This window comes from Chiloscyllium plagiosum, chromosome 8, assembly GCF_004010195.1.
Source record: "Chiloscyllium plagiosum isolate BGI_BamShark_2017 chromosome 8, ASM401019v2, whole genome shotgun sequence".
Lineage (NCBI taxonomy): Eukaryota > Metazoa > Chordata > Chondrichthyes > Orectolobiformes > Hemiscylliidae > Chiloscyllium > Chiloscyllium plagiosum.
The window spans coordinates 104,558,299-104,570,375 of record NC_057717.1 but is presented as its reverse complement, the minus strand read 5'-3'; the positions used below and the strand labels follow the sequence as shown (position 1 = coordinate 104,570,375).

The window sequence follows — 12,077 nt, the reverse complement described above, 5'->3', positions numbered from 1 at the left end:
TCACTGAGCCACCAAATCGCCCACCTTTTGGACATTTGCGAAAATGAATCCACTTCACAGCAATAAATGGCTGTGGAGCCTGTTGCCAGAATATAAACGCAGTAGTTGTACTGACATTAGAATCACTTACAGGCTGATTTCATTTTTTATCAAACTCTCCCTCTACATGGATTTTTAGGATCTACAACTGAACTGTCAAGTGTCTGACAGCTTCCACTTCACAGCAATCCTGCTCTTCCTTCCCTTCCCATCCCCCAGCCCCCTTCTCTTCCCAACATGTTTCCTGGTTAGTTTTCTGGGTGATGGACACTGTAGCCAAGTGGATTTTCCTTAGGACTGAGTGTCAGCAATGAGTGTTCACAGGTCACCTGACCTTGGGAATGGCTGCCATCCTTTTCTCCTAGACACATGTGGACAAGCACATGTGTGTGTATACACACACACATACGTGCATTTCCAGTGAACAGCAGAAAGACATGGACTCCCTGTGCTAGCCCCAGCCCACCATAATACGAGGGTATTAAATGTCAATTGTAACACTTCCTGATGGCGACTGAATATGCCAGGCTCCATTTCTAACACAATTCTAGAATTTCTTTTGTTGAGTTCCACAGTTCTAACACTTTTCTGGAAAACGTGCAAACCCAATGTGTCTTGCCTAAAACAACCAAAGGGGTTTCATTTTCCTATAACCAGCCAGTGGTTACTGGAAGCCAAGCAAATCAAATACATTGTTATCCTCCATTATTCAGGAAGATATGGCTTCACGTTCCATACAAGAGCTGGCCACTGCTCCTCCAGGCAACAGAAAGAGACTGGGGTGTCCTTGTAAGCAAAACATGGAAAGCTAGCACGCAGGTACAGCTAGCAACTGGAAGGCAAGAGGTCAGATGTTGGCCTTTAATGACAGAAGGCTGGGATACAAGAGTAAGGAAGTCTTGCTGTAAATCTGAGGAAGGGTCACTGGACCCAAAACCTCAACTCTGATTTCTCTCCTCAGGTGCTGCCAGACCTGCTGAGCTTTCCCAGCTATTTCTGTTTTCATTTTTTGCTGTCTTTGTACTGGCTACAGTTTTGTTCACCCATCTAAGGAGAGATAAATTCACCTTAGAGCAGAAAAGGTTCACTAGATGGATCCTGGGAATGACACAATTGTCTTATGAGGAGAGTTTGAACAGGATGAGTCAAGGTTAGGGTATCCTAACCCTAGGTGTCCTAACTCTAGGAAGGATACAGATGTTTATCTGAGGAGATAAGGAGAGATGCTTCCCACCCGCTGGAGAATCTAGAAATCAGGGCATTGTCACAGGATGAGAGGTTGATCTTTAAAACTGGGATAAAGAGGAATTTCTTTACTCAAGGACTGTGAATCTTTGGAATTCTCTACCCAGAAGATAGCAGTGAGATCAACGGGTCTTTTGTACTTGGAGTAATCATGGGATATGGAGATCAGGCAGGAAAGTGGCAGTGCAACTTAAGGTGAACCACAATCTTAATTAATGGCAATACAGACTTGAGGGCTGAATAGTCCATTCCTATTTCTTACGTTCTTTAGGTCTAAAGGGAAAGCCATTTGCCTGACCCTCATCACCACCAGGGAACTACTTTATACCAGGGCCAGTCAAGGACAGCATCAGATCTGGCAGTGATGCTCCCCATAGTTAAACAGACAGAGGTGCGCATCGGACCATTTTATAAAGGAAAGGTCGGATAGGTTAGGCTGGAGTTGAAAGAAATAAGAGGTGATCTTATTGAAGATTGTGAGGCCACTTTCCAGAGTAGATCCTGAAAGGATGTTTATCATTGTGAGACACTAGAACAAAAGGACATGTTTTAAAAATAAGGAATCTCCTATTTAATACAGAGATGAGGAGAAATGTTTTCGTGAGTCTGTGGAGCTCTCTCTATCCCAGAAAGCAGTGGAGGCAGAGTCATTGAATATCGACTAAGGCAGAGGTAGATAGATTCCCTTATTAATCAAGAATTTAAGTATATCGGGGTCAGCAGGAAAGCTGAGTTGAAGACACAGATCAGCCGGGATTTTATCAAATGGTGAATCGAGGAGCTGAATGACCTACTCTTCTTTCTAATTTGTATGTTCCTGTTTATGTTCATGTTTAAGAATCACTACATATCTGAGGTAGTGAACAGCTGAGCCTGTCAAGGGGGTCACAAGGTAACTGGTGAAGGCTGGGAGAGAACAGCCTTTTGCAAACTTGAATGGATTGAGGAAAGTGATAACAATTGTACAAGGGTCTGTTATTTCGTTCCTTTTGTAAGTTTAAAGTGTCCCAAATGTAAATCTTCCTTTAAAGTCATAAAACTAAAAATATCCTATTGCTGAGTAGGACAACAATCCCAAATTCCTCAGCTTTTAATCTGACTCTAGGGAGGTCTTTAAAAATCAGGATTGATGGAGAGATGTGGTGGGATTCACTGATTGCAGAATTTTCTTAATGGGACTGCTAGTTTCTACAGAAACTCAGGTGACTGGGATAGAAAACCAGAATTAAAACAGGAAGCCCTCACAGAATGTGCTATTTGGACACAATGTATTTGACAATGGAATATACTAAGGCATTGCTGGCACTAATGATAACGATATTAGCAGGATGTTGACAGTCTTATCTCCATAATAATGTCATTACAGTACCTTATTCTAACCTACACCCTCCAATGGTAGACACAAATCATTACAGTCAAACCCTTACTATTGAATATTGGGCTAGGCAGGCATTCACTGGGTTGGGGGACAGGGAGGGTGGGGTAACTTCAACTGTACCAATTTTTCCTCCCCATCCCCAGTATTTCTGACTGCACCAATGCTGACCTTATCTCGTGCAAACACTTTAAACATCAATTCTTTTATCCACACTGTTCCAATGAGCAACACTTAGTGCAGGGATTGACAGAAGAAAAGCAGAGAGGTACCTTTCAGGACTGAAGAGCCTACTTGGCCTCAGTAACAAACCAATTCGCTAACATTACTCTAAAAACAAAATGTATAATATCTTCTAGAACAAGAGAATTTTCCCTACCCAAGTGTTTTCCACTGCCACTTCCTCTCGCAAAACTGGATATGACTATAGTTGACACCTCAATACATCCAATGAATTTTAAAAAAGTGATTACTATTTTAATACTTTTTAAAATATATGTGTGCCTTATTTAGAGTTGAGATGCACTGATGAGCTACATAGAATTAAGCTCTGGACAATCTCAAGAAGTCAGTCCTGTATAGTATTTCACACTGTTAGACAATTTTGAGCCTGTCCCGTGCAGTGTTTCACACTGATTGCTTTGATAACCCATATGAGTAGATAACACTGAATTCATTTTGTTAATTTTGTGTCAATCATGGTGACGGGTAAAATATACATCATTAGCATCAAGAACCTCTGGTCAAGTACAGTACTACCTGATGCAATGTAGACCCCTCCCACACAATAACATAATTCTTTGGCTGCACCAGTGTGGTGTGTATTAATTTCCCTCTCTAGTGCTAAATCAGAGTCAGTTTTCTGCTGTGGGTCACTGAGGGCAGACTGAATTTGCCTTGAACCACCCCACTGGTCTCAGCATAGGTCCCCAAAAAGGCCATTATCTAACTCACCAAGCCACTCAGTCCCCAGACTCACCCATTGCCTGCACTGTATACAACCAGCCATACATTTTCAGGACTACAATGAGTTACAGAAGAGGAAGCCGATTCATTAAAGGTTCAGAATCGAGTGGTTTTGAGAGAGTAAACAACAAAAATCAGTTTCCACCGGTAGATGGGTCAGGAACCGAAAGACATAGATTGATTGTAATTTGCAAAAGAAGCTGTAGAAAGAAAACAAGAATAGATTTCATGCAGTTATCGTGATCTGGAATACTCAGAGTAGGAGGAGAATTGCCCAATTGGAACTTTGAATTGGAAAGGTTATATTTGAAAATGAGAAAATTGCAGGTTATGGGGAAAGAGCAGGACGTGGCACTAATCAGGCACATCTTTCAAGGAACTGGAAAATTATCTATCATTTTTGGGAAGTGCATTTTTGTCACAAATGCGAAATTTCCATTATGTTTACTGCACATGTGCTATGCGTACATGCCTGTACACGTTCTGCATTTCTGCACATGTTGTATTTGTAGGCATTTGTAAGTGTGCTGCATGTGTGAACATGCCTGCGTGAGTGCGTTGCATGTGTGAACATGTCTGCGTAAGCATGCATGTCCGTACAGGTGGTGTGTGTGTGTGTGTGTGTGCGCGCGTGTGTAAGTGCACCTGTACGTGTGCATCTGTGTGTTGTCTGTGCATGCATTGTATCTGAGGTTGTGTGTATTCGGGTGACACCACACTCTAAAATGAAGCAACAGGCTGAGCATCAGAAATTGTGGCTGAAAGGGATCAAGGGATATCGGGGGGTGTGGGCGGTGTTGGGTGGGGCGGGGATTATTGTAGTGCACTCACTGTTGATCATATTGAATGGCAGAGCAGGCTCGAGGGGCCGAATGGCCTATTTCTGCTCCTATTCTCCATGTATTGTATCACAGAGTAAGACAGACAGGTGATGGACATGAGGTCTGTGGTTTCTGTGTCCTGAAGGTGTGCTTTAAAGGCTCTGGATTCTGTCTTCAGGTTTTGTTTGTCACCCAGAAAATTTCATGGTTTTGTTCATTAAGTTCATTTTACATCTAATGGGACGTGTGAGGGACAAACACGGCAGAGAATGGATTTGGACTGAATTCAGTGGATTTGTTACAACAAGTAGTAAGTAGGTAGGTTTTGTTTGAAGGAGGGTTTTGAGGAAAGGTTAACTCTGGACTCAAAATGTTAACTCTGTTTCTCTTTCCACAGATGCTGCCAGACGTGCTGAGTTTCTCCAGCAATTTCTGTTTTTCTTTCATTTCAGATCCCCAGCATCTGAAGTTCTTTGTTTAAGTGTGTTTTAAAGAATGGTTTCAGGGGAGGTTGAATCACTTGGAACCCAATTTTAAAGAGCTACAAAGATGCATTAGTAAAATCAAATCATACAATTCAGCAGAGAAATTCAATGAAATAATTATTGCAACCCAAAATCCCAGTTGCAGCAATTTCGGTAAAAACTGGGAACAATCTCTGAGTGAGATCTGCCCTCATTCATCAGCACAGACTGGTTCTAGTAAGCAGCATTACCAATGCAGCCTTCAAAAGGTTCAACATTATTGTGGTTAAACAGAGCAGTTATTAAAAACCTTCAAGACCATAGCTTATAAAACAATTATTAAATAATATTGTAGTGTATAGTGAAACAAAAAGCCGGACACTCAGGAAGATACAAACCCCGTGTCAAATCCAGGTATCACATCCTTCCCCCTGCCCCCAGCCAAAGCAGAATGGTGTCACCTTCAAGATTTTAGACACAGAGGGAAAGATGGCCAGGCATGAAGGAAATCAATTTGGGAGTTAGAAATGTAACCGTCTCCATTTTGGATAGGCTGCTCAAACCTAGCTGGATTAATCTAGGCTGCTAGTGTTCAGAGTTCAATCTAGGCTGAGTCCTTGGACAGCTGGCATATCCATTTAATATCTGCCCTAGTCACCCACAGCCTATAGCCTGTGTGCAATTCCTAACTCTTTGATATAGTCATTCCTCCCACCGCCCCCCACAACTGCTCAGATCCTTTCATTTTGTAATGTTCACCAATGCAGAATAAATAGTTTTTTGTATCTGTACCTCTAGACAGTATTTATGTGCACAAGATGGTCAGGTTTGAGTGTATCTGGAACTTGTGGGTCATTCTAGATTGAACCCTAGGACTTTGACCCTTCCTTCCACGGTAGCTCCCATCACGGAGCAGATTCCAGGGAAGACCCTGCCTCTCCATCATGACTAGCTGCGTCAAAGGCTTGCTCTGTATTCAGTACGTCCGATTCGAGGTTAACGCCTGTAGTGTCCGAGATAAAGGAGTGGTAAGCATCTCCCTCTACCATCAGCAGCTTCAGTTTGGGAATCCAGCTCTTGCGGACCACCCGACGGGCATTGGTGCACATATCCGCTGCAATGGCATTCATCTCACTCTCCTTGAAGTTGGGGGCGAAATTCTGGCAGTAGACTGCAGAGGTTGGGGGAGGGAGGTGTTAGAAAGAATAATACCAGAGTTAGAGCAGTCTTACTCACTCATCTGAACAATTCAATACTGCAGTTTCATTTAATCCATTCCCAGTTTTCTCCTCTTCAAAAGGCCCAGAGGCATTTTGGGGTATACAATTAAAACCCTGGGCTGGCCTCTAGCGTCTAGTGAAAGTTCAGTTGGCTTGACAGCTGATTTGCGAAGCAGTGAGATGCCAACAATGTGGGTTCAATTCCCACACCAGCTGAGGTTACCATGTAGGACTCTCCTTCTCAATCTCTCCCTTCACCTGAGGTGTGGTGACCCTCAGGTTAAACCACCACCAATTGTCTCTCGATGATGAGAGCGCAGACATATGGTCTGGTAGGGCTATGGTGACTTTAGCTTTCAGTGCAAGACTAGGCAAGTGTGTTTGTGAAGGGGAATCCCAAACAGACTCAGTCTAATCTTCAGATACTTTGTTAGTGATCTCTCTAAACCTATCAGAAACTAAAACGCCAGCTAATTACCAAGACAGGGGTTTGCACTAAGCAGGAGGGATTGATCCAGTAGTTCCTATCCCAAAGCCTTTTCAAGTTAAATGCCACTCCCAGGGTGGCCTATTGATGTGACAATTGATGTTCACTGACTGTCACTGCCCAAAAAGTCCTGAATGTACTTTGTAAACAGAAGCTGCAAATATTTACCAAACTATGCAGATCACAGGATTGAACTAAATTTTAGTCTTAATCTGATGGATTGTTCAATTCTGCCTCCTCTTCTTTAAAATCCTCCTCTCTAATCAAACCTTCAGCAACCCTTCCTTCTTCAGGACACTGTCCGGTTTTCTCTGAAGCTACTGCTGTGAGATGCTGTCGGCCATTTCATGTTAAACTCACCATATAAACACAGCCATGGATTTTCACAAGAATTTGCCAAGGAGATCTCACCCAGAGTCTAAAACAAAAACAAAAATTGCTGGAACAACTCAGCAGATCCAGCAACATCTGCTGAGAGAGATCAGAGTTAACATTTCAGGTCCGCCGACCCGTACTCAGAACATTGAGCAAAGGTCACCAGACCCGAAACGTGTGGGCGGCACTGCTGCCTCATTGCGCCAGGGACCCGGGCGACTGTCTGTGTGGAGTTTGCACATTCCCCCATGTCTGCGTGGGTTTCCTCCGGGTGCTCTGCTTTCCTCCCACAATCCAAAGGTGTGCAGATTAGGTGAACTGGCCATGCTAAACTGCCCATAGTGTTAGTCAGAGGGAAATGAGTCTGGTGGTTTACTCTTTGGAGGGTCGGTGTGGACTTGTTGGGCCGAAGAGCCCGTTTCCACACTGTAGGGAATCTAATGTTAACTCTGATTTCTCTTCACAGACCTGCCTGAGCTTTTCCAGCAATTTTTGTTTTGTTTCTGATTTACAGCATCTGCAGTTCTTTCGGTTTTCACTCAGAATCTACTTCAATTTACATAATTGAAAGAAAACGTACTCAGTTAGAAATATGTGTGTTTATAGTGCAGTACGCTGGACAGCCAGAAAGCACTGCTGATAGAAGGAAACAGTCCAAAATTTGAGAGGAAGAATTAATTTGAATAAGTGCTTTGTTGCTCATGTAATTACATGGTTGATGCAGCAGGTTCATTTTCCAGGATATACCCAGCCAGCAAGTGAAATGAAAGAGGACAGCTGCTTTGACATTTGGCCAGGTAGTTCCCCTTAACCTGCTGCAGTAACAGATGACAGCAGGAACTACATGACAACTGGGGCACAAAGAAGCAATTTCTAAAAAAAACACACAGAACTAATTAGTCTTGGTCATGCCTGTACAAATGACTGACAGTTCTAAACACAGTAAGATACATTTATTATTATACCTCACTGATGCAGATTTGAATGGCAATTCAGAATTAATTGTGGTGCTTTAATTTTCTAAAAAGAAATTAAATATGTATTTTCTCACCCCTCTTCATTACCACAATGTGCTGACTTCTTGCTGGGGAGACCGTGTGTGGTCATCTATAAAGTTCTGGCACTTCAGTCATTTCCTTTGGTGTGGGTTGAGACAGTGAGTGTTGGCAGCCTATTTGACAACAGCAGCATCACTGCGAGGTCCAAATGTACCAGCCCCTCCACAGCGCAGCTATGTTGGGCGACTTTCAGTAGAGCTGCAGTTTATAAACACTATGCATATGTAAAGATTCAGTCAACCTTTACAAATAGCCTCTGATTTACTGGCAGAAGGCTGCCAAGTACTGCACAATCTCACAGAGATTGTGGTGTTCTCCTGGCACAGCGCCAATTCCCCTTCTCAGCAAAGATGTCACGGGAGGCAGTGTGGCTGTGATCTGGGTATTTCTCTTGTCGGGAGAAACAGGAGGTCTTCCAGAGGGAAACAATGTCAGCAACAGTCTACAGAATTCTGAGTTACCACAGGACTGGGGACAACGTACGAATGTCCCTTTCAGACATCTGGTGATTTTTAACTACACTAAGTTCCAGTCATATTGGGCTTGTAACATAATAAATCATTCCAACACAGTCCACATAAAAAGTCAAAAGCTGAGGACAAGCCAAGATGGAAACCTTGATCCGAATGACCAAAACCTTGCTTGACATAGGAACCATAGCTGCCAAGGTGGGGAGGGCAGGGTTAGGGGAGGTGCACAGGGAGAGGTGAGCGATGGTCAGGGGCAGGATGGAGATGGAGGAGAGCTGGGGCAGCGTTGAAGGCAATTACAGTGGGACTAAGGAGAATGTGAGGGCAGAATGATGGTTAGACAGTGGGGAGGTACATTGGGGATAGGGTGGGGTAACGGTTGAGGGGTGACGAGGATGATACATTGGGGATAGGGATAGGGATAGGAATAGGTGGAGGCGGAAGGCTGAGGTAGATGGCGAAAAAGGCCAGAGTGCAGAATTCCCGGAGCGTTGCTGGGTTGGAGGAGGATACAGAGATAGAGAAGGATGAGACCAAGGAGGGAAATGCTAACAGCGTTGAAAATCTTGAAGTTGAGATGTTGCTGGAGCAGGGATAGTTGAGCATGGGTATGACAAAGGAATGGTTTTTGGAGTCAGCAATAGAGGAGCTGATGCAGAGAGAGTTGGGCAACATTATGATGGTAAAATTAAGTGATGAGGAGGTGAACATGTGGTTGAAACTCAGGAAGGGGTCAAATAAGACACAAAAGGTTGTGAGTGGGCTGCTTTAGCCTTGGACATTGATTTGGTTTGATTTATTGTCACAAGGACCAAGATACAGTGAAGAGTGTTGGTTTGTGTGCTCTACGGGCAGATCATAACACACAAAGTACATCAGGGTAGCACAGCAGAACAGAGTCCAGAATACAGTGTCCCAGCCACAGGGAAGGTGCAGAGACAGAGAGACCAACATTAACATTTGAGAGGTCCATTGAAAAGTCTGATAACAGTGGGGAAGAAGCTTTTCTTGAATCTGATTGTACATTGGTCAGGTAGAGTGGCAGACTTTTGTAGCGTCTACAGAATATTTATAAAGAAATTCAAGGGCTGACCTGTGAGTGCAGGTCTCACTATACTCACTTTTCACAGCATTAAGGACCCGACTATCCAGAGGTTTCCTGCTTGGGTCATTTGTAGACGAGCGAATCCCAGTCCCACAGCTATTTGCCAGTGTGTTCCTGAGGCAGGAGAGGGCATCAGCATAAAACGTATCCCATTCAGAATAATATCGTCGTGCAAACTTCAGGTCTCCTACTCAAAAGTCGGCTCTTTAGAGCAAGCTCCTTTCTATCCAATGCCTGGTTTGCAAAACTTTCAAAGAACGAGGCTGAAATTACAACTTTATTTCCCACTCCCAGTCCTCCTTTGCTCTACTGTGAAAGCATGGCTTGCTCTGGGATTTGGGATCACAGGCACCGATTGCAAGAAGACTAGATATCACCAGGCCGTTCAACCACGGGGGCATCTTCTCCTCGCTGCTGACCGCGAAATGCAAAGCTCCAGGATATAATGGGAGAAAAACAAGCAGAATAACTATGCAAAACAGTACCTAACGTACCTCGGGAATCATCTCATCTCATCCTTGGCTTCCTTCTCTCTCAAACATCCCAACACTTCCCTGCGTATTTTGTTGGACTCTTTTCTCATATAATCGTTCCTGCTCTCCAGACCCTGGCTCTTCCCTAACTCCCAATTTCCCTGGCTTTCCAGCTTTAACATCATCTCTCTCTCCCCCTCCCTCACACTCTCTCTCTCCCTCTCAGTGCGGCCTGTCTGATTTGCCGAGTCTCTCTAACATTCTTCTGCTGGAAATTCCACTTTGTTTCTTACCGGTCAAAGAAGGATGCCAGCAACCTTCGAAGGAGGACTTTGTGACGCGTTCCTGCACATACGTGGCAGTTCATTAACTGGGCTCGAGTGATGAAGACACTAGTTCCTGTAAAAATATAACAAATCAAACTCAGGAGGTATTCACAAACAGGAGCATCGGTCAGGGGTGGAACAGCTAGGGAGTGGAGAGGCCTGACAAAATGTGAAAGATGACTTCCCAAAGCCTGTCCATCATCTACAAGTCAGGAGTGTGATGGAATACTCCCGACTCGCCTGGATGGGTGCAGCTCCAGCATCACTCAAGACACTTGACACCATCCAGGACAAAGCAGCTCACTTGACTGGCACCACATTCACCAGCTTCAGCATTCACTCCCTCCATGAGCAATGCACAGTAGCAGCAGGGTGTCCCATCTACAAAATGTACACGCTAACCTCCCAAACCTGTGAACTCTACCACCTAGAAGGACAAAGGCAGCAGATTATATGGAAACAGCCTACAAGTTCAGCTACACCCTGACCTGGAACTATATCGCTGTTCCTTCATTGTCACTGGGCCAAAGCCTACAAATGACCTTCCCAATAGCATTGTCGGTGTACGTCCATTTGAAGGACTGCTATGGTTCAAGAAGGCAGCTCACCACCACATTCTCAAGGCAGTTATGGTTTAGCCTGCAATACCAACGTTCTATGAGTGAAAGAAAACACGAAAGAAACCTTGAAATGTGGGCAGTACCTGTAACAAGTTCCAGCTTTTCAGTGGGGTCCCCCTCTGCATAAAGCTTGGGGTGACATCGGTTACCAATCTGGGTGATCAGCTCAGCTGGCAAGGCCGCCAGGTCCCTCCTCATCCGCACTCTTGAACGGGCATCTGTGGTCAAGTGATCAGGCAGGGCATCGACCCGCTCGACTGCTGGCAAGAGAAACAATGAAACGAGTCTGGTGAAGACATTATATAGAACATTCAACATGAAAACAGGCAGATTTCCAAGTCACTGTCCCTCCTCCGCCCCTCACCTTCAACTCACACTATCAACGACCCACTGAGTGTGACTGTGAACAGTGTGCTGGGAATTGAGAGAGCAAGGGGAATCTTTCTAAACAGCCAGGTTTGTTTGTATTTCACCCTTAATATTTATCCGAAATTTACTGTTTAAATTTGAAATTTAAACCAGTCTTCAGCAGGAATATACACTGGAGAACAGTTTACGTTGGACAATTAGCTTAAATTGTGCTTTCTATCCCTAGAACGGAGATAACTCAGAGTGCGTAAAGAGAAACATCTCAGTGAAACTTTGAACAAAGTGCTGAGAGTCGGGTGAATAAGGAAATTTAAATGAGAAGGGGAAGGTGGTGAACCTTTGTTGTTTCTTACTGTTTCACCCTGTAGGAATTGGTTGTTGCTCTGACCCAGGGAAGAAGTTAGAGACATGCAGATGCTGGATTGCAAGGTAAACAAGCAGGAGACTTCCAGGGAAGAAGTTAGCTGTTTGGTGAGTAGCTGGTAAGTGGTGAAGGTTTATTTCCTTTTTATGGTTTAAAATAGTTTAGGAACTGTTAGTAAAGTCATTAATGCTTTTAAAAAGTAAAATAAATAATTGATTGAAATAATTAAGGATCTAACTAAAACACATTAAAGATGTCAGGACAGGCAACATGTCATGGTTGTAGCATTTGAGAACTTCT

General features: G+C 43.9%; 1 protein-coding gene across 5 annotated transcripts in view; it reads right to left on the bottom strand.

Moving 5' to 3' along the window:
• Positions 1-5,143: 5,143 nt before the first annotated feature.
• Positions 5,144-12,077, bottom strand: part of LOC122552289 (nucleus accumbens-associated protein 1-like) — a 37,473-nt gene continuing 30,539 nt past the window's right edge. For 4 of the 5 annotated variants that reach the window (XM_043694999.1, XM_043694998.1, XM_043694997.1 and 1 more), the window contains exons 3-6: positions 11,128-11,304; positions 10,392-10,497; positions 9,642-9,739; positions 5,144-6,081 (exon numbers count right to left, since the gene is read on the bottom strand). In XM_043694999.1, the coding sequence (XP_043550934.1) occupies positions 5,816-6,081; positions 9,642-9,739; positions 10,392-10,497; positions 11,128-11,304 (647 nt within the window). In that variant the 3' untranslated portion in view covers positions 5,144-5,815. The remainder of the gene's footprint in view (positions 6,082-9,641; positions 9,740-10,391; positions 10,498-11,127; positions 11,305-12,077) is intronic. The other variant, XM_043695000.1, reaches the window with a different exon arrangement.